Source organism: Simochromis diagramma, unplaced genomic scaffold (assembly GCF_900408965.1).
Source record: "Simochromis diagramma unplaced genomic scaffold, fSimDia1.1 OVJJ01000682.1, whole genome shotgun sequence".
NCBI lineage: Eukaryota > Metazoa > Chordata > Actinopteri > Cichliformes > Cichlidae > Simochromis > Simochromis diagramma.
In genome coordinates this window covers 3,543,898-3,569,666 of record NW_024387359.1, presented here as the reverse complement: position 1 = coordinate 3,569,666, position 25,769 = coordinate 3,543,898, and the positions used below count along the sequence as shown (strand labels likewise).

Genomic DNA, 25,769 nt, shown 5'->3' with positions numbered 1-25,769 from the left:
ACAACGCTTATATTGGTATTATCATTATAGTTAATTATATCTCTCTCCTTTGCCTTTAGCAAAAAACACAAATATCTGTTGATAAACTCATAGTTTAAGCTCCCACAATTAATGATCTCTCTTTTTTTTGGAAGGGAATATGATGAACTTCTTGTAGAAGGAAAAATAATCTCTACTCTGTGATAACTTTTTTATCACAGAGTAGAGCATGGAATTTTTCGTCATGAAATCAGCAAAGGTGGAATTGTTAACATTACCTTGTCATAACGCAGAGCCTGAACAATCTGAGGAATGTAGAATAAGATGGCATCCTAGGAAGAACAATGAAGAACTATTAAGAAAGATTTGTTTTTATGAAGTTGTATCCTCCATCTTGGTGCTGTGACAGTGTTAAAGGAGGAACAAAGTAAGTTCTCCTCTGAAGTTGCTGTCATACATGAACTCAGGTCAAGACACTGCCTCATGATTTTCTCTCATGTGGCCCATCGGAAGCTTGTTTTATGCCGGGAACACTATACCCTATACTGCCAAAAGTATTCATTCAAATAATTGAATTCAGGTGTTCCAGTCACTTCCATGGCCAAATCAAGCACCTATGCATTCAGATGTCTTCTAGAAACATTTGGGAAAGAATAGGTTGTTCTCCGGAGCTCACTTAAGTCCAGCGTTGTACCGTGATAGGATGCCACCTGTGCATTAAGTCCAGTTGTGAAATTTCCTCTCTACTAAATATTCCACAGTCAACCACTTGTGGAAGTGATTGGGAATGACAACAATTCAGCTACAAATTGGTCAGCCACGTAAAATCACAGATTAGGGTCAGCAGATGGTGAGGCCCATAGCGCGGAGAAGTTGGCTTTCTGCTGAGTCAATCACTACAGACGTCCAAACTTCCCATGGCTTTCAGATTAGCTCAAGAACAGTGCACAGAGAGATTGGGAGAATGCGAGCCAATGCAAACAATGCCACGACTGGAATCTAGAGCAGTGAGGATGTGTTTTCTGGAGTGACGAATCATACTTCTCTTTCTGGCAATATGATTGACGAGTCTGCCAAGAGAACAGTATCGGTATTTGTCTGACTGCACTGTGCCAAGTGTAAAGTTTGGTGGAAGCGGGATCATGGTCTGGGGTTGCTTTTCAGGAGCTGGGCTCGGCCCCGTAGTTAATATGAAAGGAACTGTTAATGCTTCAGCATACCAAGACATTGTGGACAATTTCATGCTCCCAATTTTGTGGAAACAGTTTGGGGATGACCCCTTCCTGTTCCAACATGACCACTGCAAAAAGCAAGGTCCAGAAAGACTTTTATGAGCAAATTTGATGTGGCAGAACTTGACTGGCCTGCACAGAGTCCTGACCTCAACCTGAACACCTTTGAGATGAATTAGAGCAGAGACTGTGAGCCAGGCCTTCTTGTCCAACATCAGTGTTTGACCTAACAAACGTGCTTCTGGAAGAATGGTCAAATATTCCCATAAACACTGAAATCTTGTGGAAACCTTACCAAAAGAGATGAATTTGTTATAGCTGCAGAGGGCCAACATCATATTAAAACCTATGGATTAAGAATGGGACATCACTAAAACTCCTATGAATGTGAAAGCAGACGAGCAAATACTTTTGGCAATATAGTGTACCCGATAATTACCAAGCAATTCTTGGCGCAAATCCACATTGCTTTGTACAGGAGAGCTGGCAGTTTAAAGAAGACATTTTAATGTCTAATCCTTTTAAAAAGTTCAGCACATTAATGAAAGCAGCTTGAGTCAATGCCATGCTGAACCCAAAAAAACCCAAAAACAAATCTTGACCTACTGGAGGAAAAGAGCGTAGCACTTTAACCCCATACTGAGCAGTAAGGGGATGAGGAGGGTACATGCTGCTGAAGTAGGACAGACCAGTGGGCGGGTCAGCCGGAGCCCAACACAAGATGTGGCTCAACTCAGGGGAGTCAGCATCAATAGTGTGCCATGTCACCAGGAACTAAAGAAGGATAATTATATAACATTCAGTCACATTAAACATATAAGATTTCCAAAATCAAGCTTTACAAGAACACCTGATCTCACCTTGACAGCCTCAGGCACATCACTGACTGCACCGGGGTCCAGTCTCACAAGTCTGGTCACTTCAGCAACAATGGCGTCATTCTTAAATCTGGAAAATAAGACATTTAAAATGAAAATCTACACTCTAGTACAAGAAGGATAGTCACACCTTTACATTAAGCACTGGTTTCTTCTTAGTCAGAATTTCGACTATTACAAGCAGCAGACCACAAGGAGGGATGTTGTGTCTTGACCTTTTTTAGTGGCAACATTGTTTTCAAAGCTTATGTAGGGTGAGTCAAGTGATAGGCTGTTAGGTTTAATGTATGTGTTGTAGGTTGCCATTTAAAAAGCTACATAATGCCATTTAGAAAGCTAGAATGCTTCTGTTTGCTATCTAGGTAACCTACGCATATGACTACGTGCATGACATTGATAAGGGGAACAAGCAGCCTTGAGAAGAACAGATTCTACCAACAACAATCTGGGAGAGCTGCACTCCCATCATATAACCACACACAATGTATAATCATGCTTGCACAGCACAATCACCCTTTGTAACCAGTTATAGTAATTTCTCATAGGTAATACAGCATCAAGCTTTATGAATATCCATGTGTGTAACCAATAAAAACAACCTGCAGGGGGAAAGCAAGTTGAAGTGGGTTGGAGACAACTGCTTCCCTCTCGCGAGTGAAAACTTGAGCTCTGTGTGACCTCGTTCCTGAGTGAGTTTATCCAGCAGTATCAGGGGTAAAACTCTGACAAAGGCCTTTAAGATGATTTGATCTATCTTATGCACAAAATGGACAGTTGGCCCTGATGACTCAGAACAGTGCTCTCATGGATTTAGTTAATGGGAAATTAAATGGCAAAAGCGGTTTAATACTCATTTAAACAAAGAGGCATTTACGTCTGTTATTAGAGATCGTTCTTAGAGATTGGCCACCTTGTTGGTAATTGCATAGCCAGGTATGGAGCGATACTCCAGGCCAGGTTGACGTGGTCCTTCCACTGTTTCTCTGTCAGGCTGATGTATTTGGACCTCCAGTTGGCGATGCTTGTCTCCACTGACTGCTCTGTGGCAATGGCCAGCTCTTGTGTGGAGAGGGGGTTGTACCACGTTGTCAACCGTTCGATCTCACTAGCCTGGGTACACAAACCAGAGGTCAAGAGCATTAAGAAGGTTTTATCATGAACAGGCATCTTAAGTGCAGTCAAAACACTCATATTACTCACCAGTAATGCCAGCAACAGAGTCCTGCGTTTCATGTAGTATTTGTGAAGCTGCGTTCCTCTGTTACTTTTTTTGGATGTGCCTAGAAAAAGAAAAGGTACAAAAAGTCAATCCATAAGTCCTTTATGGACTGACTTTTTGTACCTTAATGTCTCACAGACATTTCCCATCTGTGTTCGTCTCTTTGATTTGGAAAAGGTGATGGCTTGGATATTTCACCAGTTCAAAGTCTAGAGCAGTGCAGTCCAAATGACTGCAAGAGTTTTTGCTATATCAAAGATGCTTTTAATGTCCATATTTTCATTTTACATTTTATGATGCCACCCAGTCCGAAAGGAAATGTCAGTCACACTCTTAAAACAAATGATATGACATTGTGATATGACACACTTTAGCAACATTTAAACTATATTTGATTATTGAAGGAAGTGCTATTATCAGTTTCGAAAGGCTCTTGAATAAAATATTCATTCTTTGTACTGTCCGAAACACTGAACCTAGGTTCTACCTGATTTCTTGGATGTGGTGGACATGCCACTCGACAGCGGGTACGTATTGATCCATCCCTGGCCAGTCTGTTGGGTGCGGGAGCTGGAATCCATGTTGCCCCTTAGATCAGCAGCGTTCATCACTGACAGGCTGTTCAAAGATGCATCCTGATTATCTGTTCAAATGCAAACAGAATCAGTGTGGCCATGAACGCAGTGGGTTACTCCCAGCACATCTACATCTGTGCTTTATTAAACTTATACAAGAGCGTTCCTTACACATAAAACATTAAAAATTCTAAACAGTCACAAACAATATGAGCGATAATGAGGGAGTTGTTGAAGAGCGAGATTAACCATGTCACTTAGCCCTCTGCTGATGTCATGATCATGTATTTGAAATCAAGGGACTCCGGAGTAAATGTAGGTAGCCGGTGCACTGATACTGGATCGGATGCAAGTAATCTGAGCCAGAATTTGCACTGAGGACCTGAAGAGGTATGCTCTGTATGAGTATGAGACAATGTCTTTTGTCAAGGTCTTTGGGTATGAAGAGGAAGGAAATTTCTTGGTTGGAAGAAAAAAATATTTTTTCAATTTATGGTTTCTTTAAAAATGATCACGGGGGGGGGGGGGCAGACTGGTGGGCTGATATGATGAGTAGTCATGCATGTTGACGCAGCTGACAAATTTGTGCTTTTCCTCACAGCTTCTAAATATTTAAGGCAAAAACTGACTTAAATTTTATGGATCACAAAGTAGAGGAAATGAGTAAAGAAAGAGTAGAAAAACTGAGCATATGAGAGGAACCAAAATAAGAACGTTTAGGGAAAAGAGAAAAGAAAAGTAAATTAAATCAATATCAAAGATGCATATATCAGGAGGACTGTGAGGAAAAGCAATCTCAAATTTGACCCACGTAAAAGCATGCCCCTGCTGCAATGCAGTCGAAGCTCCACTGCTTTAGGCTTACTTAAGATAGATATTGGAGAAGTGCTGGACACGATAAGCGATCCAAATATCCCAGCAGAGAGCGTGCTCGGGGCTGGGGTAGTACCAAGCTCACCAGGTGGGACCAAATGAGATGCTGCCAGGTACTTCTTGTCAGACAGGATGCTGGCGTAGAAACGGATTATGACGCTGATGTCCTCACGGAGACGCTTGTCACCCTGGGTGGGGAACTTTGGAGCCACACTAGAAAGACAAAAACATTAAATGTCTCACTAGGGTTAGATTAGGGCTAATACTACCTAAATCCTGAATTAGGGTTAGGGCTAACCCTAAGGCTATCTTGGCTCTAAAGGTTGGAATGCTGGTTAACTTACTTCTTTGGTCCAGATTAAAAGAGCTCAACAAGTTAAAGACAGCGAGAATGACAGAGACCTGACTTTCGTTCCAAAATGGTTCAATTTTTTCCCCTTTTCATGCAGCACTTTTTTAAGTTTTACATTTTTTGTGATTGATTAACTGCCTTGCCAGTTGTTGGATGAATTGATGAATTGTCACTAGTTTATAGTTTATTTATAAGTTTTTACTTTACAAAGTAATAATATATAGGATGGTTTAAAAAGTTTCAATGTAAATTTTATTACAAACAATAACAGAATACAAATAAACAAAAGCTAGGAGGTTGGGTGAAAGATTGAAGACAGACATGCTGAAGTTAGCATGCTAATCAGCTAGCACTGAAAAATGTTAACTTGTTGTAAGCCTAGATTTGATTGAAGAAGAGCAAGCATCTGAGTCTAACTACCTGAAGTAATCAAAGGCAGTAGAGTAGATCTTCTCCCGGAGCACATTTCTTACAGTTGCATTGGTGACGACGTCAGAGTGGAGCAAAGCCAGACCAAGAGTGAGCAGCCTAGAGCACAGAGAAAGATGGTTTTCATAGAGGAAAGAGATTTTGTATAAGCACACCATAAATACTATGTAAACACTGTGACTGGTGACCTGAAGCGAGGTCCAATGGCAGCTACATGGCGGTTGAGGCTACTCTTAGCCCCACCAACATCTAGAGACAGAGAGCGCTGCATCAAACTGCCAAAGATTTCCACTTGATCTGCACTGGAGTATTTTGCGATCTCAAATCTCTGGACCAGAAACTAGTTGAACAGGGAGACACAGAACAAGGCGAGAATTTAAAAAGAATTGACTAACAAGATAACACATAAACAACTCAAGCAGATTGGCAGTTATCCAACCTCTATCCAGACATGGTGAGGGGTGACATTTGGAGGGCAGGGGATGGGCTGGCTTTCCTCTGAGGCAGCGAGAGGATCAGCCTCCACCTGAGCATCCGAGAACAAGCCCATCTTCAGCTCCACAGTCATCTGCCATGCTCCTGCCATCTCTCGCATGAACTAAGCAGGCATACAGGATACTGACACTATGTATGCAATTCAAGTATACCGACAAGAGAGAGAGGTTTTTGTTTGTTTGAGTATATGTACCGGTACTTCCACTCCTATACGTGCCGCCAGCAGCCACTCCCAACAGGCAATTGCTGTTTCCATACCATGTTCTGTAAACATCTTGAGTGGAGACCAGCACAGGTGGTGCAGGAGCTGAGGATCACAATCTACAGGCAATTCAGGAGAGAAAATGCCACCCCACCCCCCCAAAAAAGAGAGAGACATGAATTTGATACCAACATCATCACTTATAATACCAAAATACCAAAGTAAATCATAAAGGAAAATAACCTTTGGTGCTAATGAGCAAGGCAGTCAGTTTGAACATGGCCTCAGTAAAAGCCTCAGGCTGTGCAGAGTCTAATGCTTCTCCCAACTGTTTAATCATCAGTCGGCCCAAATCAGACTGTCCCCGGACTGCCTGGGCAAAGTGGATCATGCCTGATACCTACAAATGAAAGAACATTTATGAGTATGAAAAATGTATCTAATAAACAGATGTTATGTTTCCAAAATCTGCCTGCATCGTATTCTGGTTTCACTCTGGCACCGTTATGAGCCCTTTAAGATTTCAGCATTCACCAAACAAAATTTCAGAAGGATCTGTGTTTTTTTCAACCAAAATAATGTGGCCATGATCACTAACGCAATAGCTAACGCAGTCCAACTTTTCCCCCTTTGATTACATTACAGAGATCTCTGGACCATTAGATCAGGTACTGGTCCATTAGAAGTGGCCATTATCCACAGTGTGATCAACAATGGCCACCGACAACTCAACTAGATTTTGGAACCTCCAGGATCAAAAATTAAGCCAACACATAAATGCCAAAAAACAGCCTCCAGATCCGTCTAGTAGTATTGCTTGTGATGTTAATTATACTAACAACTTACCCAATGAATTAAACTCCAGTATTTTACTGGCATGTTACTTTGTTGTAGTTACTCTAGCAAGTATATGTTCCTGTGTTGTGCACTCTTAACTAAGGCTGTTAGCATTAGCTGATCATTTCTCAGGCCACCCTTTTCATGACAATATTACCCCTTCACACTGGGGGGGGGGGGGGGGGGGGTCTACCACAGGTGGAGGATGGACTCAATCTGGGTGACTTCTATTGTCTTATGTAGTTTGGGACTGATTGTTGGAGTAGGTGTAGTTTTTCCTTTGCTGTGGAGTCAGGTGGGCCACCATGGGCTGCGTGGAGCTTGGTGGTGCTGCTGCCATGGACCCCAGTCTGATGGGCCTAAACCTCCCTGTCCTTGGTAGATTTCGGGGAACTGGGGTGCCTATGGGGGTTAGCGGTTGGTACCCCAAAGTACCTCCTCTCTGGCTTCAGGGAGGGAGTACTTTGGCCACCCCGATCCTTTCCTCCCCATCCCTAATGGCTTCTCTCCTCCCACTTCATCACACCAACACACATGCAGGGCCTTGGGGTGCATCACTGAGGTTCAGGTTTCTCTTCCTCTCCCTCTGTTAACTTTCTCCCCAACTTCTTTCTTTTTTTTTTCTCCATACCCCAGTCTTTTAGTGAACATGGGTTGTAATATTTATTGTGACTTTACCTCTCCAGCGTATCTGTTCCTGAGATTGAGGGAGGCCATGAAGTTTGAGTAGTCCTTTTTCACACAGGCTGGCCTCTCAGTTAGTTGAGTGGACTAAAGGAGAAAGTGACAAAGAAGAACCTAATAAACCATGCTGTTACTATAAGCATAAACTGTTACTAATAAAAAACAGTCAAAACAGTGTTCAACGTGACATGACAGTTACCAGAACAAAAGTTTATCTGTCAAGTGTGACTAGAGTACTGAATAACTTGTTGCAGATTTGCTAACCCTATTGTGTAAACCAGAGCACTTTATATTTTAGGTCATATTTTATGCACTACTGACATTTTAATGTAATAAAACAGATTTAACGATTCACATGCATAGTTGTTCAGTTAAAGACAAACAAAAGCAACAGAGTTATTACACACAGCAATGTTACCTTTACCAATGACAGAAGAAGGTTTATTTGATGAAGGTTTTTAAATCACATTTCTGCACTAGGATCAGTCCATAAAGAAAACTTAAATGGCAAAACTCTCCCAAAATCACTAATAATGTACTCTGATAATTAATATATTAAAATATCTAAGAAAACAAAGAAAAAATTCATGTGACTGACTGCACTGCCACTAATGCTAGGGCAACTTTGAGTGTAAACATCTGCACAGACAACATGCTTTCACAAAGCTATCAAACAACCCAGGGTGAAGTAAAAGTTGAGTACATGCCAGCCAAAAAAAACACAACCAGAACCTGGTTGTGTTATCTGCAACAGATAACAAAAGCTGATATTGTCATGGTCGCTGTGTGGCAGGCAGGATGAGGACCCAAAATGCAAACTCACGGACTCAGGGGATAAACTCAAAATGCAGCTTTATTGCTGACAGGTGACAAACGAAAGCAGTGATACCAAAGCAAGACAAAACTAAACTACACTGGGAAAAGCTAATTGTAACATATACCAGAAGACACGGGGAGAACCACACACAGCATGAGGGAGAACGCGACGCTGAACAGAGGGAGACGCAGACAGAAATACACAGAGGGTTAACGAGGAAAGTGGGAACACACGGGGGACACAGCTGACACAGATAACCATAACGAGACAGGGCGGGGTGAACATAACACTGACGGGAGACGGGCAGAGTCAAACAGGAAGTACACAGAGGTTCAGACAGGCGGAGAGAGCACGGGGAGAACACAGACATAACAGGCTGGGGAAAACATGGAATAAAACACGAAAGGGGACAAGGGCTCATGAATACAGAGAGGGGCACACAGGGGGTGAGAGTCACAAAGGGAAAGCACACAGGGAACAACATAACAGGGCAACTCAGGAAACAGAACCTAAACAGGGAACTGAATACAAAAATACAAGAGAACTAAGAATACTGGGCCAACACGGCCCAGGACCATGACAGATATAAGGAGTCAGGCTTGCAGTATTGCAGCCTTCATTTCTATCTGTACATGTTTCTGGAGAAAAATCATTGTAAATACATTTTAATATTAAAAGATAACCAGAATAAATAAAAAAAATTGAGTTTTTAAATAATGACTTCATAAAAACGGTGTTCTGTATTTCTGTCCAAAACTAAAATTTGTTTTATCTGAAACATGTTAGTATGAAAATGATGCACAAATAAAATCAGGCTGGGGGAAAATATTTTTTGGAGCACTGTATGTATGCCCTCCTTATGATAGGATTATGTACTGGTGTGTGGGACCGTTATCTCAGGTTTACATGGCTGACTGATAGTTATTTATTTCAGGTGATGTTATGGAGTAACTCAAAGGTAATGTAACAAGTAGTGTAGAGTAGTGTAGTAGTAGTGTTGTAAAAGCTCACCTTTCAGAACACTCACTTCACCAGATGCGCCTTGTTTCTTTTCCTCACCTTTGATTGGGTGTGGTGCTTTCCCTTAATTGCACTCACCTGTCACTCGTTATATAAGGACTGCACTCACCTACAGCTCACTCTTTCTTCACTCCCACATGAGGTGGCAGCTGAGGTGAGTTTCTGTTTGAGTCTCCTGAGTTTATGTATTATTTTGAGTTACTAAGTTACTTAAATCACACTTTATTTCCTTTCAGAGATAGCAGTCCGTGTGTCTTTCCTTCAATTCATTCAATAAAACGAAAAACCCTGCAAGTGATTACTGACTGTTCATTCTCATTCTGACCGGATGAGCCCATGATGGTAACAATCTCCAACCTCCTCTGAACCTTCCTCCAAAACAAGTAGAGAAATTACTACTAAAATAACAAAACATGTAACTTTTTTTTTTTTTTTTTTTTTTGTAGCAACCCCAACACTTGAATTTGTAAAAATGATGAGTGTATCACCCACCCCAAGTGTGGTGCTCTGCCTGTTGTAACCAGCAAAGTGCAGGATGCTTTCTGTGGCCATGGCTAGGCCTGTGTGCTGGGAGAGACCTGATACCCAGTTCTGATGTTTGTTTAGATACTCCTGAAAAGACCAGGTAAAGCACAGTGGTTTAAAGCATGTTTAAGGCAACATGTGGAGTTTTGCATGTTACAGACTAGAATGTTTCAAAATAAATGTTACCTGCAGGTGGGATTTGGTCACAGATGGAGCCCACTTCATAGCCTCTTTAAGAATTTCTCCACAGCGTGCTGCAAAATCCTTCACTATGCTCTAGAACCAAAGAGACAATAGGTCTTTTATATATGAGAAAAAAAAATCTACTACATAGACAATACATTACAAAAATCTATTATCTAATAGTGCTTGCTCATAGGGGGTCATATGATTGTTGGGTTTTTCTCTGTATCTATTATTGTACGATCTACTGTACAATATAAAGCGCCTTGAGGCGACTGTTGTTGTGATTTGGCGCTATATAAATAAAATTGAATTGAATTAATACATATATAGGGGAAAGAACTGAAAAACACAAATCATAAGTAAAGCAACATTACCTCTCTGGCTTCATACGTGTCTGGGACAGTGATTCTGTATGGTGTATCTGGGATGTCATAATAAGGCTGGTCTTTATGAATGTCCTGTAATAGATCCAAATTATACAGCATAAGTCATGGTATACAAATGCAGTATAACAGTCTTAATGATCATCACATACTGCACTGAGTGAGAGGGAAAGAGTCTGCAGAATGTCCAACATAGTCTTCAGCACACGGCCACTCCACAACAAGTGGGGGAAACTAAGTAGAGAGAAAATACAGTCAATTAGGGACCTGCTTTTGTACAGTTAATGTGACTCTGGGTGATATTTTAAGTAAATTAACATGTGCATCAAGTCATGCTCACGTTTCAGCCAAGCCAGACAAGTATTTGTCAGCCACTCTACGGATCCTTTTGTGGATGTGGTTGAAGTTCACCAGGAGGAACTGAGCGTGGCGTTCAAGCTCCTCCTCATGGGCTTTGGTTTTTGGCTAAAAGTGTGACATTATGTAATTTTATTGTAGAATATTTTCAAGATTATGTCATTAAAATAGTTTACAGTGATATACATGACATGAAACTGAGAAAAGCAGTAAATCCTCACATTTGAGAGCTGGAAATTCACTTTCACCGAATTGCTTCTGTAAATCATGTAAAGTAACTATATTGGAGTCCAAAAATAAAATCTAAAACTAAAATCAGTATATCAGGAGTCCTTTAAGACTACAATTGGGAACCTTTCTAAGTGTAGTTTGTGTACAGTAGGTCATTTATTTTTGATTTGTTTCTCCCTGGAGAGCAAAGTCAGGAATATTGAAAAGAAAAACTGAATCAGTTTGACTGCAGTCTATACACAATCTGGTTGGGTGCTTGTCTTTTAACTGCAGTGTTTTTCTATTAACTGTGTGTTCTATTTGAGATGAGTGACTAATATTGATTTAATTGGGTCCTGTCTACTTTTGTTCCACAACCAACATGTTTTTAAATGTTATATGATAATCTTCCAGTGCTCCTGCAGTAGTTTTTGGATCTGATGCTTATGACTTCAGCTTTGCTAAATGTTATCTAACTGTTACAAAACATTTGATTTACAACTGAGTCTCGAGATGGACCTTTAGTGTATGTGAGGGGTTATGAATAGCACACCTAAAACACCCAAATTGTTAAATCTGTGCAGTTTATCTTCTGTTTTGGTTAAGGGTAAGAACCCTGTCTTATGGGGGAGAGTGTGACGGCTGCATGGCTGGTGTTGGTTTTCTGCGTCTATCTATTCCAGGTAATTGGTGGGTGGCGCTGACCCAGTTTAGGACGCAGCACACCTGAGCAGATGGTGCTGAGGAAAATCAGTCCTGTGGGCTGACTCTTCTCTACTCATATCCTATCCCCTTGTTTGCTGACTGGTAGAGCACTCTCTTTTGTTTTTGCATGCACAAACTCACTCATACATTTTCCCTGCAATCAGACACTGCATATATACTGAAAACCAGTATTTGTTTTTTTTATTTAAATAAATCATTTAACAGCAACCTAATGCTATGTATGATCGCCCTTTTTTGACACATTCTTTTGAGTCAGGTCATGACAAATAATATGTATTTAACCAAAGAACGCATTGAATAATAAAGTAAAGATATAAATGCACTTAAGATATACTTTGACTTCTAACATCTTACTTACTTTTTCAGCCATCATTTGCAGGAAGACCTCAAAAACCTTGTCGCTAACAGCAATCACACACTGCATCATACCTGAAAACATTTGAATGTGCAGAATAAATGATTACCAGTAAATTGGTATTTTTCAATGTTTTTTTTTTTTTTTTTTAGTTGTTCTTACCAGATTTATCCTTCTGTATTGCTCTGTCCTCAAAGTATCGAAACATAACCTGAAAGCGGTCCAAGTCCAGAGAATGCAGCATCCTAACAGATGTGAGAAAAACAAACCAGAATAAAGGTTAGATATATATACTAGTCTAGTACAAACTGGAGAAGATGTGCATGAGATTTTATATTAAAAAATAAATAAATAAATCTCACGCTGGCTTACCTCATATACTCCAATCTGTAAACAGACAGCAAATATGTGGACATGGCAAAGTCCAGCTTGTTGATGAGAGCAGCCACCTCTGGAGGAGGATCCAGCAGGTTGATGATGGTACTGCGTAGATCATTCAGCTCTGCCTGGAATTCAACAATCAATCAAAAACTAGTGCCAGCAGGTAAACTACAAAATATCTGGGTGTTTGTCTGCATGTGGGCATTCTCATACCGGAGTGACAGTATCATTCTTCAGGGCAGAGTTGTACTGCAGCTCTGAGCGTAAAGGTTCTCCACTGGGAAAGGTGAGCAATGGTGATTTGGTCGCTATCTCACAAACCCCTTCATACCACTCCTCTGGCCACAAACCTAAACATTTCAACAGCAGCAAATTTAAGATTTACATCTTTAAAAATGAATTGTGTCATGTGAGTAAATGTCCAAATGGTTAATCTCATCCACATATTACTGTATTTTTCAAAGCTTCCTTACCAACTCACTAACAAATATATCACCCAATGTCTGTTAGAAAAAAAAAATTAGAAAAATAAAAACTTTGACTCCTTGGAAGCAAAATGTGGTTTGAATCATATCTAGCTAGCACGGTTAAATTTGTTCATGTAAATAGGGTGTCTTCTTCATTATGGAGTTCCCCAGGGTGCTATGCTGGGACCCGTTCTATATACGTTATATATTCTTCCCTAAAGCTGTATTTTTAGAAGGCATAGCATATATTTTCATTACTATGCAGATGAAACTCAGCTTTATCCATCCATCCATCCATCCATCCATCCATTTTCTTCCACTTATCTGGGGCTGGCTCACGGGGGCAGCAGCCCAAGCAGAGAAGCCCAGACCTCCCTCTCCCCAGCCACCTCCTCCAGCTTATCCGGGGGAACACCAAGGCGTTCCCAGGCCAGCCGAGAGATATAATCTCTCCAGCGTGTCCTGGGTTTGCCCCGGGGCCTCCTCCCGGTGGGACATGCCCGGAAAACCTCACCCAGGAGGCGCCCAGAGGAAATCCTTGTCAAATGCCCGAACCACCTCAAATGGCTCCATTCGATGTGGAGGAGCACCAGCTCTACTCTGAGCCCCTCCCGAATGGCCGAACGTCTCACCCCATCTCTAAGGGAGAGGCCAGCCACCCTTCGGAGGAAGCCCATTTCCGCCGCTTGTATTCGCGATCTCGTTCTTTCGGTCACTACCCACAGCTCATGACCATAGGTGAGGGTAGGGACGTAGATCGACCAGTAAATTGAGAGCTTCGCTTTTACACTCAGCTCTATCTTCACCACAACAGACCGGTACAGCGTCCGCATCACTGTAGCCGCTGCACCAATCCGTCTGTCGATCTCCCGCTCCCTTCTCCCATCACTCGTGAACAAGACCCCGAGAGACTTAAACTCCTCCACTTGGGGCAGGGTCTTGTCCCTGACCCGGAGTGGGCACTCCACCCTTTTCTGGCTTTATCTATCTAATATATTTCATCTATCCAAAGCAAAAATGACACACACAAAATTAGTTTAACTGCAGAAATGTCTTAAAGACATAAACCTGAAATTCAGATGAAACAAAAAAGGTTGCTGTACTTGGCCCTAAAAACCTTTGAAAAATGGTGTCTCTCCAGATACTTACTTCGGATAATATTAACTTGGCCTCCAGTAATACTGTGAGGAATCTTCACGTAATTTTTGATTAGGATAATTCTTAATAAATAAATAATAAATATTTTGGACTGCTTCCTGGCATTTGCATTGTATCTCTAAAATTCAAAACATCCTGTCACAGAGTGATGGTGATTGACTAGTTTATGTATTTACTATTTCTAGGATGGACTATTGTAATTCATTATTATCAGTTTGTTTTAAAGGCTCCCTGAAAAGCCTTTAATGGATCCAGACTGCTGCAGCGAGAGTAGTGAAAGGGACAAGAAAGAGAGAGCCTATTTATCCCATTTGTTATCTTTGCTGGCTCCTTGTTAATCCAGAATGAAATTAAAAATCCTCCTCCTCATATACAGGCCTTGATATACTACCTTTTCACCGCAATAGAGCACTAGGGTATCCTAGGGTATTTAAAAGTAAAATAAGAGGCAGAGACCTCAGCTCTCTATGGAACCAGCTTACAGTTTAGATATAGCAGACAGAAATCTTCTCTAGTTTTAAGTACTGTATATGCTTTAAAAAAAGGGAAAGTTTTAATCTTATAGTTAGGGCTGGATCAGGTGAGTCTGAACATTCCCTTAGTTATGCTACAAAATGCCTAGGCTACTAGCGGGTTCCCATTATGCACCAAGTGTTTCTTCTTCACTCACAGCTTTTCATTGTCTATGTGTATATAAACCACTTTGTGGAAGAGAGCCAGAGTTCAATAGTAACTAATGATTAAATCCAGTGTGTCCTTTGTCCTATTTCTTTCCCCTCATCCCCAACTGTTCACAGCAGATGGCTGCCAATCCCTGAGCCTGGTTCTGCTGGAGGTTTCTTCCTGTTAAAAGGGAGTTTTCCATCCCACTGTTACCAAGTGCTTGCTCATAGAGGGTTGTCCGATTGTTCCGTCTTTCTCTCCATTATTGCAGGCTCTTTCCTTTACAATATAAAGTGCCTTGAGATGGGACAATCACCGCACCACTAGCACTGTTGCTTCACAGCAAGAAGGTCCTGTTTGATTCCACCTATCCTGGCCGGGGCCCTTCTGTGTTGAGTGTGCATGTTCCCTGTATTTGTGTGAGTTCTCTCTGGGTACTTCTGCTTCCTCCCACAGTCCAAAGACATGCAGTAAGTGGGGTTAGGTTAATTGGTAATTCTAAATTTCCCATAGGTATGAATGTGAATGCCCCTGACCCTGACAAGGATAAACGGAAGAAAATGGATGAATGGATAAATAAAAATGAAATTAAATACATAAAGAATAAGGGGTGGATTAAGACTTTTGCACAGTACTACATTTAATCCTAAAAAGAAGCTACAGATATATGAATTCATTAAGGCTTTTATAATAAATTAAAGATAATGGTGATTCCAGGAATAAAAAAATGTTTGCTTGAAAACTTTCCCACAAATTCCCACTGCATTTCCTAATTTAAAACAGACTGATATGATGAGACTACTAAAATAAATGGGAGACAATATAGTAAAACTGACATTTTACGGGACTAAGGATGTAAAACAGAAATAGAGCTACAAAAATTTCAGTTTGCTTTACTGTGATAAAACAAACAAAATTTTGATATTTCTGATATTTTTGTACACAACACAACAGAAATAAACAACTCCTTCTACCTGAACCCTCCACAGCAAATCCCATGACTACAGAGTAGAGCCAGAAGTCTCTAAAGAGCTTCTGCAGGCGTGGCTTTGCCTCCTTGATTGGTGGTAGCCTCTTTGTCAGCTAAAAACAGAAGAAGAGGAGGGATAACAGACCTTTTAAAAGTGCTAGGTTTATACTAACTCTGAATTATCAAAGATTATATGATGAAAATACACAAATCACTTACCACTGCAATGACTGGAATAAGGACTCCAAGATTTCCGGCACTGCTTGATGCCTGAAGGTACAGAGCTGAATTAGCCACTTGAAAATAGACTACCACTTTATTTAATTAATGAGTTAACTACATTAAATATTTTCTACACAAGCTAAAGTTTCAGTGTTTAACAAATTTATTAAACACCCTAGCATAAAAACAAACAAGAAACCTGTAAATTCCCATGCTAATAAAAATATTAAAATTTGAAAAATTTAATTTATGGAGCACTGTAAAAACTATAAAGTCAGGGGGGTTGGGATCTGAAGGAAACTAAATACAGTGTGACTTAACAGCTACTATATGCATCACGTATGTTTCCTGGCTCTAGCTGCAGGAAAACTGTAAAAATCGGAATCCTTTCCCAATTATAGTATGCTGTTATCTTATGAAAGCAGATTGCCAAGAAAATGAAGCAAAGCCATTTAAGGTAAAAACTTCCTCTTGCATGTGTTGACTTCACTTGACTTGTTTGACCTTATACCTAACTACCCTATGTTGTTTTTAGTTCCACTTGTGTTGTTTTTCCTTCCCATTATACTGGAATGTGCAATGTGAGTGTGTGCCATACCTTCAGAGCTGGGCCCTTGTCTGAGGCCCTTTCACTGGCTCTCTTGCCCTCTAAGCCCAGCTGAACAAAGAGTTCTAGCAGGTTGACTAGCAGCTCGTCAACCATATGCTCAGCCTGAAGGTTTGCTGCTATGTTACCCAGTGCATTTATAACAGCCAAGGAACAGTGTCTGCAGAAAGAGGAAGGAACATTTATGTACGAGATAAGCAGTAGCACATGCATTTCTGTAACAGCAGGGTATGGTTCACATTCAGGCTCCCATAAGAGAATTGATACAGTTTTTGCTTGCTGATGCTCAAGATGGAGAAAAAAAAACAAAAGAAAACTCAGCTGCATTGAAGCTTGAAATAAACATTTGAATGCTAACACAGGACTGTAGAGCAAGTGGCCAACACTTGCAGTGAAATGACAATAGTAAAGAAAAAAACATGACGCCAATGTGAACAAGCAAAACCATAACACCGGGGGGGAAAAAATGATCTTTTAAGACTAAAATTCCTCATCTGCCCTATAAGGTGATTCTTACCTGTATCCGTGATCTTTGTAATCTTTGGTAGAGTAAACCATGGAGCTTGCCTTGACACTGATCTGCTGGAATAAATTCCAAACTTCCTGGTAGATGTATTGCTAAAGTGGAAGGAAAAAGAGAAAAAACAAAACAAAACACAAAGTTCCCCTTCAAAAATAAAAATTACACTTTAAAAAGGTTAGATTTGGGTCTAATATCACTGCATATGATGTCATATACTGTCCTTCCTCTGAAAAAGAAAGCATACCACAGAAGCTTGATTCCCTTGTATAACTCACAATTGTGCGTAAGTATTAAAAGGAACTGCACTGCAGTGGTTTAAATCATAGAGATTCCTATGATTCCAATTTCTTAATATAATTAGGAAGCCTTCTTCACATGCAAAAGTTAGTAATGGAGTTCCACAGGGTTCTGTGCTGGGAACCAAATCTGTTAACATCATACATGCTTCCCTTGGGCATTATTATTGTAAGACACTGCTATGCAGATGATACCCTAGTTTTGTTTAGCCATGTCTTACCCTACAATATAAAGTGCCTTGAAGCAACTGCTGTTATGAATTGGCACTTCATAAATAAAATTGCATTCAATTGAATTACTCTAGAAGCTTGAAGTTCTAAGACACATGAAGTTTGAATATAAACACTCACATTCCCTGTGATGACCATGCAGCCAAGTTGGTCTATGATGAGGACATCAAGCTGGGAGGGAGGCTGGCAGAACTTCTGCTGCAGAATCTGAAGGATGGGCTCCATTACTCGGGGGGTGTCCCGTAAGGCCACAGCAATGTGACCCAAAGCCCTGATTGTGTGGTCTGGAATCAAGTGAGCATCCCTGTGGGGCAATATCTTGGTTATTTTAACTTCACAAGTCAAGAGCAGAGTATAATTTCGGTGAGAGGCTTACTTGTCATTTTCCTGATAGATATAAAGACGATTAGACAGACTGGCGAGAAAAGCTTCAACAATGACATTATCCATAGTCAGGCCAGCTTTAAGGCACCTGAGAGCAGAAGGAAAGACTGGGAGTGAAGGCTTTGTTGACAATGACATGTACACGCAAGTGGGATGGGTTTCGTTCAGCAATGCCTTATATTAAGGGGAAGCACGTTGTACACCTGTGTGGATTCACAGTGGACATTTATCATTGTTTTTAAACACACTTTCATCTCTTTGTATGTTATAACTTCAGAGTTTTCCACAGCTTGCTGACAGACCAACAACAGCACAAGCAAAAATAGCCCACATACTGGTCTTGATGCATGCTCAATCATCCAGAATCAACTTTTGGAGAGCACACATACTGGTTATAACACATATTTTTAGCACTACCCACATTTAACAAAACAGATGCTCTCTGCAGATAGACAAGGAGTCTGCAGGTTCTGTGGTATGCCGATGCACTACAACTGCTGAACCATTATTTCTCCTTCATAAAAACTCTGTGGGAGTAAATTGGATCTTAAACGGTTCTATTTATGAAGACTTCTGTGAACCTGTTATTTATACTGTTTTCTTGCAAACTGGAAAATGGAAAGCTCCAGTGCCTAATGTACCTGTGGGGGAACTCACCTGCAGATGTTATCAATGGAGATGTCCCGAAGCTGCTCATACATGGAGGGCTGGCTCTTCTTGCTCGAATGGGTGCTGAGTGTTGACTGGGAATGTTCATTGGTCACATGAATCTTTATTTCACTACCACCTTAAACAAAATCATAATCTTGTAAGAACACATTAAACTGGAAGGAACACGGTTGGCTGGCTGGTAGTGGTGGAGCATGAGTTACCTGGGGTGTACTGGCTGTGATATTTGTACAACTTCACCAAAACAGGAGAGGGCACCACCAAGAAGTCTCTCAGGGATGTGGTAACAGAGTGGGCCACCACTGGAAAGCGTTCACACAGACGACCCAACCCCTGAACACAAAAAGTATTTCTAAATGTGCATTTGTAATAATAATATTTGGATTCCTCCCAGGTTTACAGCTATTTACTGTGAAGAAAGCAGGAGAAACATTCCAACAGGACAGCCACAATAGATGTTACTTTAAAGCTTTTAATTTCTGATTTGATACAGTCTGTGATTACCTAAAGCATCAGTGATAACCCAGAAAATCAAGTACCACTAGGTTTCAGAAATTTGTCATCAACACCAAACTACTGATCGTTATAGCTCTAATGTGAGCATCTTAGCCCGATTTCAGCATTGTCAAAATTCTCCTACTATACCTCAGAAGTATAAACCATACTGATTGGCTTGAAAAAAAAAGAAAAGAAAAGAAAAGAAAGAAAGCACTAATCTGTCAAAGAGAAACAAAATCTTAACAGGACACAACACTTTTCTACTCCTGCTCCCACATCATTTTCTTCCCTCTCTGGTAGTTCTTTACCTGTAAGCAGCAAATGAGGAGGGGCATGTGAGCAATGATGACTTTACTGGATGTCTTTGATTGCAGTTTCTCTGACAGCTTGGTGCAAAGATTCTCAGCTCCTGGCAAACAAACAAAAAAAGGTTTACAATCAAGATTACCGAGACTGATTACTCACTGTTGGACTAAGATACAGGAAGCAAGACTTACCCTGCTCCTCAGTAACAGCCCACACCATGAGGTCCACACAGGCGGCATTAGCCTGACAGCGCAGTTTGAGTGGGCTCAGTTCACTCTGGAGGTACTCAACATCATGAAGAATCCTTTGCAGCTCTGACTGGCTGCTGCTAAACTGCTCCAGTACAAAGTCATGAACCTCCTTCACATAGTCTGTCTGAAGTTCTGACAGAAAACAAATTATGTTTGTATTATTATTATTATTATTATTATTATTATTATTATAGAGATATTAGGGAAGGAGAAATTGTGATTTTGTTATTGAATAATATAAAAAGCACTTATTGTAAAATCCAGTGTTAAAAAAATACTTAATTTTAACAACTCCAAAATCAGCTAAAGCTATTAACAGAACATAAAGAAAAGTCTCCTATTTTCGAAAGCAGCAGTACTTTCATCTAACTCCATTTTGAACCATGTTATGGTCGCTGACCTCTAGTGGTTCTCCCTCTGTGAGAGAGTTTTTTTTCTCCTTTTCCTGTGTTACAGGTCTGCCAGTGAGCAAATCATCCAGGTTGTGCTGTGAGCTAGAGTGGTTTGGGCAGCAGGCTTTAGTGTGTGTGTGTGTGTGTGTGTGTGTGTGTGTGTGTGTGTGTGTGTGTGTGTGTGTGTGTGTGTGTGAGAGAGAGAGAGAGAGAGAGAGAGAGAACTTAAACTCTGTGTAACTTTGGCTTTCTTTCTTTTATTGTGAGCTAAGGTGTGCCTTTACTGTGTTAATTGGTTCATCATAGTGGAAGCAGGTAGGGGTTCTCTGCCATTTTTGTTTCGATCGTTTTCTCCTGTTTTTGGCTAGACAGGGAGCTCAGCCATTTTATTTTGTTTTCGGCTAGAGTTTTCTTGGTTTGATTTTTAGTTAAAGGTGGTGTTTTGTTTGTTGTTTTGGCCTTGGAGACCCTGAAGATAAGAGCTTCCCTGTGTTCATTTTTACTTCAGTAGTTTTCTGCAATAAATCATGTTTAATGACATCTATTTTCCAGTAGTTTGTTTTCTTTTTCACTTTGTGTTACCCCCCACCCCAGTCAACAGTTCGTTTTTAAGTGGGGCGTAACAGAAGTGGGGGCTCGTCCGGGATTAATTTTAAATATGGCACAGTTTAGCCTGGGTGATTTTATAGCTGAGCCTGCAATAGACCAGCTTGATGCATGTAGGAAGGAGGATTTATGTGCTGTTGCCGCGCATTATGAAATCTCTGTGGCCAAGTCCATGAAGAAAAGCGAGTTAAAGGCTCTTGTTGTCAGTGGGTTGGTTGGGAAAGGTGTGTTCCCTTTAGACGTGGACTCTAAGGATGCCGCGTCAGTCCTCGAAACCTCTGATCAGCCTGAGGTTTGTGCTGAGGAGGGGGCGGGGACACCTACTGTGGTCAAACCAGGTGGGGTAAAGCCACCGGCCTCTCTTCCACGGTTTGAGCCCTTCTCTGTCGAATCCAGTAATCCCAGTGTTGGTGCACGCTTAAAGGTACGTTTGGCTCGTCTTGAACTTGAGCCCAAAGAAAGAGAATGTAAGGTTGAGCTTGAGTTCAAGCTAAAGTGTTGGCAGCTAGAAGCTAAGACATCTGTTAGGTTGCGTCAGCTGGAGTTGCAAGCTAACAAATTGTCTCCTGAGCCTTCTGTTCCACCTTCAGTGAAGGATGAAGATAACATTAGTAATCCTTCCGATAATTCTTGCCCTGCTCCTGCACCTCCAACATTTGATGTAGGCAAAAATATTGCCCTGGTTCCACTATTCAGGGAGACTGAGGTGGAGGCCTATTTTAATGCGTTTGAGCGCATTGCTATGGCTTTACATTGGCCCAAGGAGGTTTCGTCCCTTTTGCTTCAGTGCAAATTAATTGGTAAAGCACAGGGAGTATGCGCAGCTCTCACTATTGAGGACAGTCTTGTGTATGACAATGTCAAAAGTGCTATACTCAGAGCCTATGAGTTGGTGCCTGAAGCTTACAGGCAGCGTTTCAGGACCCTGAGGAAATCCACTGCTCAAACATTTCTTGAGTTCACAAGGGAAAAAGGGATACTATTTGATAGGTGGTGTCAAGTTTCAGAGTTTAACGCACTGTGTGAACTGGTATTGTTGGAGGAATTCAAAAACTGTGTTCCTAAGCGTACAGTGCTGTACCTGAATGAACAAAAAGTTGCCACTTTGCAAGAGGCAGCTGTCCTGGCAGAAGAATTCGCTTTGACGCACAAAAGCGTGTTTGTGGGTAAATCTGAATCACCCTATCATGAACAAATGAAAAAGGATACAAAGCCACACCCTCAACAACCAAGGGTTCCTCGGGTTCCAAGTCTGATAGACAGTGTTTTTACTGTCACAAAGTGGGGCATATAGTTTCTGAGTGTCTGGCTCTTAAACGTAAACAGGTGCCTCAGCAATTAAAACAAGCTAAAGGGGTTGGCCTAGTCAAGTCGCTAAACTCCCCTTCTCATGTGACCACAAGTGAACCTGATAAGTGTTTTAAACCCTTCCTTTTTGATGGTTTTGTCTCCTTAACAGGGTTTCCTGGAGATCAGAAGCCTGTGAGAATACTGAGGGACACGGGTGGCTCACAATCATTTCTGTTGGCCGATGACTCATCACTGACTTACCAGTCAGTGATGAGTCATCCTGTAACGTAAGTAGAAAAGTGCAAGGTATTGGGATGGCCTACATACCAGCACCGTTACATTGTGTTCATGTGCAGTCAAAGAAAGCCTCTGGTTTCTTCAAGGTTGCGATGAGAAACTCATTTCCTATTCAGGGTGTTGAGTTTATAATGGGAAATGATATTGCTGGGGACAAGGTACTCCCTGTTCCTGAAGTGGTGGATAAACCCAGCTGTATCCAAGAAGAGGATGAGCTGTTGAAATCCCACCCCGATGTGTTTTCTATCAGTGTTCTTACCAGGTCGCAAGCTCGTAAGCTGGAGGAAGTGAACTTAAGTGAGACTGTTCTTGGATCTGTTCTAACTGAGGACAGAGCCGGCTGCTAGCTCTTCTAAATCAGCACTCGATGAACAGGGTCTGACTACGCTGTCTGAGGTTCTTCCTTTGCTAGTCTCACGTGAGTGTTTGAGCCATGCTCAGGAAAAGGATGAGTCACTTGCTAAGTGTTTTAAAGAGGTAAGCGAGATAATAAACAATAAAAAGGCACACAAGTTTTATCTTGAGGATGGGTTACTGTTGAGGAAATGGGTCTCGAGATCTGCTTTACAGCAGGAAGGAGGTGATGAGGGTTGGGGGGTGGTACGCCAAATAGTCATTCCTAGGGGACAACCGGGGCGGCATATTGCAGCTTGCGCATGAACACCCGCGGTCAGGTCATTTAGGAATCACTAAAACCTATGACCGCGTTCTTCAGCACTTTTTCTGGCCAGGTCTGCAAGGTTTGCCAAATTGTGGGTAAACCTAATCAGACGGTGCCACCTGTTCCTCTTAAACCTATCCCGGTAGTTGGGGAGCCTTTTGAGCGTGTTTTAGTGGACTGTGTGGGTCCTCTACCCAGAACAAAAGCGGGTAATCAGTTCCTCTTGACAATCATGTGTGCCACAACCCGTTTTCCTGAAGCCATACCACTTCGAAAAATCACCGCTCCCACTGTAGTTAAAGCTCTACTTAAATTCTTTTCAACATTTGGTCTGCCCAGAGTTGTTCAAACCGACCAAGGTAGCAATTTTCAGTCAAAACTGTTCAAGCAGACTTTGCAATCACTTGGTATCAAACACATCCCTTCCAGCCCTTACCATCCCCAGTCACAAGGCGCACTAGAAAGATGGCACCAGACCATAAAGTTGATGATGCGAAAATATTGTCTGGAGACTGACAAGAACTGGGATGACGGACTGCCATTCCTACTGTTTGCAGCTCGTGAAGCAAAACAGGAGTCCCTTGGTTTCAGCCCTGCTGCAGTTTTTATCTGATGTGCAGCCGCAATCAAATGTTCTTGAGTTTGTCACGCAGTGTCGGGAATGTTTGTACCATGCTTGTGCAATAGCCAAGAAGTCTCTGTCAGCAGCCCAAGGGAAAATGAAGCAGCAGTATGACACGAAGGCAGTGCAGCGTTCTTTTAAACCTGGTGATCAGGTACTCATGTTGGTGCCCACCTCTGGTCCATCTCTGTCAGCCCAATTTGCAGGTCCATATGTGGTAGAGAGCAAAGTCAATGGCACAAACTACATTGTTCGCACTCCGGATAGAAGGCGCAAAACACGGCTCTGCCATATAAATATGCCAAAACTGTTTCACTCTAGGGAAGACGATAAAGAGGGTTCCATCTCACTCATTTCTGTGCCCATAAACCATGATGATGGTTTGGTAAAGGGCAGTGAAGGTCAGCAGAGTGGTAGGCTTGCGAACTCAGAGGTTCTTGATGCCTTAGACACGTACCTCTCCTATCTTCCCCATGACGAGAAAGATGACGTGAAAAACCTGATCCAAGCGCACCCTAGTCTGTTTGGGGATGTACCATCTAGAACCCCAGTGTTAAAGCACAACATTGACGTGGGTGATGCGTGCCCTATTAAGCAACACACATACTCAAGAGGGAGTTAATGAAAAAAGAGGTAGAGTACCTGCTTGAAAATGGTTTGGCGATACCTAGCCATAGCTCCTGGAGCTCTTCATGTCTGTTGACACCAAAAACGAGGAGAAAGGTTCTCCTCGTTTTTGTACTGATTTTAGGAGGGTAAATGCAGTCACAGTCCCTGACTCATACCCATTGCCTCGCATGGAAGACTGCATAGACAGCATTGGAGCCACCACCTACATAACAAAGCTAGATCTGTTAAAAGGGTACTGGCAGGTTCCTCTAACTAGCAGAGCCTCTGATATTTCAGCATTTGTTACTCCAGACCATTTCTTGCAGTACACAGTGATGGCGTTTGGCACGCGAAATGCACCAGCCACTTTCCAACGACTTATGAACTCTGTGTTAACGGACATTAACAATTGTAATGTGTATTTGGATGACATTGTGGTATATTCTTCTTGCTGGACTGATCATGTGAGTACTCTGAGGGATGTTTTTGCTCATTTAACCAAGGCTTCCCTAACCCTGAACCTGGCAAAGTGTGAATTTGCCAAGGCGGTAGTGACATACCTCGGAAAACAAGTAGGACACGGCCAGGTGCGCCCTGTGAATGCAAAGGTGGAGGCCGTACTGAGCTACCCGGTGCCCACCACAAGACGGGAGCTCAGGCGCTTCTTGGGTCTAGTGGGCTACTACAATGTTTCTGCCGGAATTTTTCAACAGTAGTGGCTCCTCTGACTCATCTGTGCAGTCCAAAGGAACCCTTCGTATGGACTGCTAAGTGCCAACATGCATTTGACTGTGCCAAGTCTCTCCTTTGCAGTGCCCCTGTACTGGCTGCTCTGGACTTCAGCAAGGTCTTCAAGCTAGAAGTGGCGCTGGGGCAGTACTGCTACAGGATGGAGTTGATGACATCAGTCACCCGGTTTCCTACTTCTCAGCTAAGTTCAAGCCTCATCAACTCAACTATTCCACCATCGAGAAGGAAACCCTGGCCATGTTGCTTGCTTTGCAGCATTTCAACGTGTACGTGGGGTCAACCACCACTCCTGTTATGGTTTATACTGACCATAACCCTCTGGTATTCCTAAAACACATGTACAATCACAACCAAAGATTGATGAGATGGGCATTGCTTGCTCAGGAGTACAACATAGACATCCAACATCAGAGAGGTATGGACAATGTGGTGGCTGATGCACTGTCAGCACTTCATTTTTAAGTGGGGCGTAACAAACCACAAGATGATGTGGTGAGTCAATGCAACTTGCATCCACTTTTTCTTCACCAAACATGGAAGGGAGACAAAATACAATGTGAAAGAATCGATGGGCATTCTTGA

The 25,769-nt window shown here is 41.8% G+C and overlaps 1 protein-coding gene across 2 annotated transcripts in view; it reads right to left on the bottom strand.

The window, feature by feature from the left end:
- pi4kaa (phosphatidylinositol 4-kinase, catalytic, alpha a) overlaps positions 1–25,769 on the bottom strand; it is a 41,917-nt gene that overhangs the window by 9,261 nt on the left and 6,887 nt on the right. Inside the window, exons 11-42 of one of the 2 annotated variants that reach the window (XM_040007371.1) lie at positions 19,901–20,092; positions 19,712–19,812; positions 19,109–19,238; positions 18,894–19,023; positions 18,229–18,324; positions 17,973–18,156; positions 17,320–17,420; positions 16,794–16,962; positions 16,193–16,243; positions 15,978–16,086; positions 12,929–13,065; positions 12,707–12,840; positions 12,497–12,579; positions 12,338–12,408; positions 11,027–11,151; positions 10,839–10,920; positions 10,678–10,761; positions 10,304–10,393; positions 10,085–10,204; positions 7,750–7,842; positions 6,478–6,634; positions 6,226–6,353; positions 5,977–6,135; positions 5,726–5,877; positions 5,529–5,636; positions 4,749–4,969; positions 3,796–3,951; positions 3,290–3,369; positions 3,000–3,199; positions 2,072–2,159; positions 1,818–1,985; positions 258–311 (exon numbers count right to left, since the gene is read on the bottom strand). In XM_040007371.1, coding sequence (XP_039863305.1) covers positions 258–311; positions 1,818–1,985; positions 2,072–2,159; positions 3,000–3,199; positions 3,290–3,369; positions 3,796–3,951; positions 4,749–4,969; positions 5,529–5,636; positions 5,726–5,877; positions 5,977–6,135; positions 6,226–6,353; positions 6,478–6,634; positions 7,750–7,842; positions 10,085–10,204; positions 10,304–10,393; positions 10,678–10,761; positions 10,839–10,920; positions 11,027–11,151; positions 12,338–12,408; positions 12,497–12,579; positions 12,707–12,840; positions 12,929–13,065; positions 15,978–16,086; positions 16,193–16,243; positions 16,794–16,962; positions 17,320–17,420; positions 17,973–18,156; positions 18,229–18,324; positions 18,894–19,023; positions 19,109–19,238; positions 19,712–19,812; positions 19,901–20,092 — 3,953 coding nt within the window. The remainder of the gene's footprint in view (positions 1–257; positions 312–1,817; positions 1,986–2,071; positions 2,160–2,999; positions 3,200–3,289; positions 3,370–3,795; positions 3,952–4,748; positions 4,970–5,528; positions 5,637–5,725; positions 5,878–5,976; positions 6,136–6,225; positions 6,354–6,477; positions 6,635–7,749; positions 7,843–10,084; positions 10,205–10,303; positions 10,394–10,677; positions 10,762–10,838; positions 10,921–11,026; positions 11,152–12,337; positions 12,409–12,496; positions 12,580–12,706; positions 12,841–12,928; positions 13,066–15,977; positions 16,087–16,192; positions 16,244–16,793; positions 16,963–17,319; positions 17,421–17,972; positions 18,157–18,228; positions 18,325–18,893; positions 19,024–19,108; positions 19,239–19,711; positions 19,813–19,900; positions 20,093–25,769) is intronic. The other variant, XM_040007372.1, reaches the window with a different exon arrangement.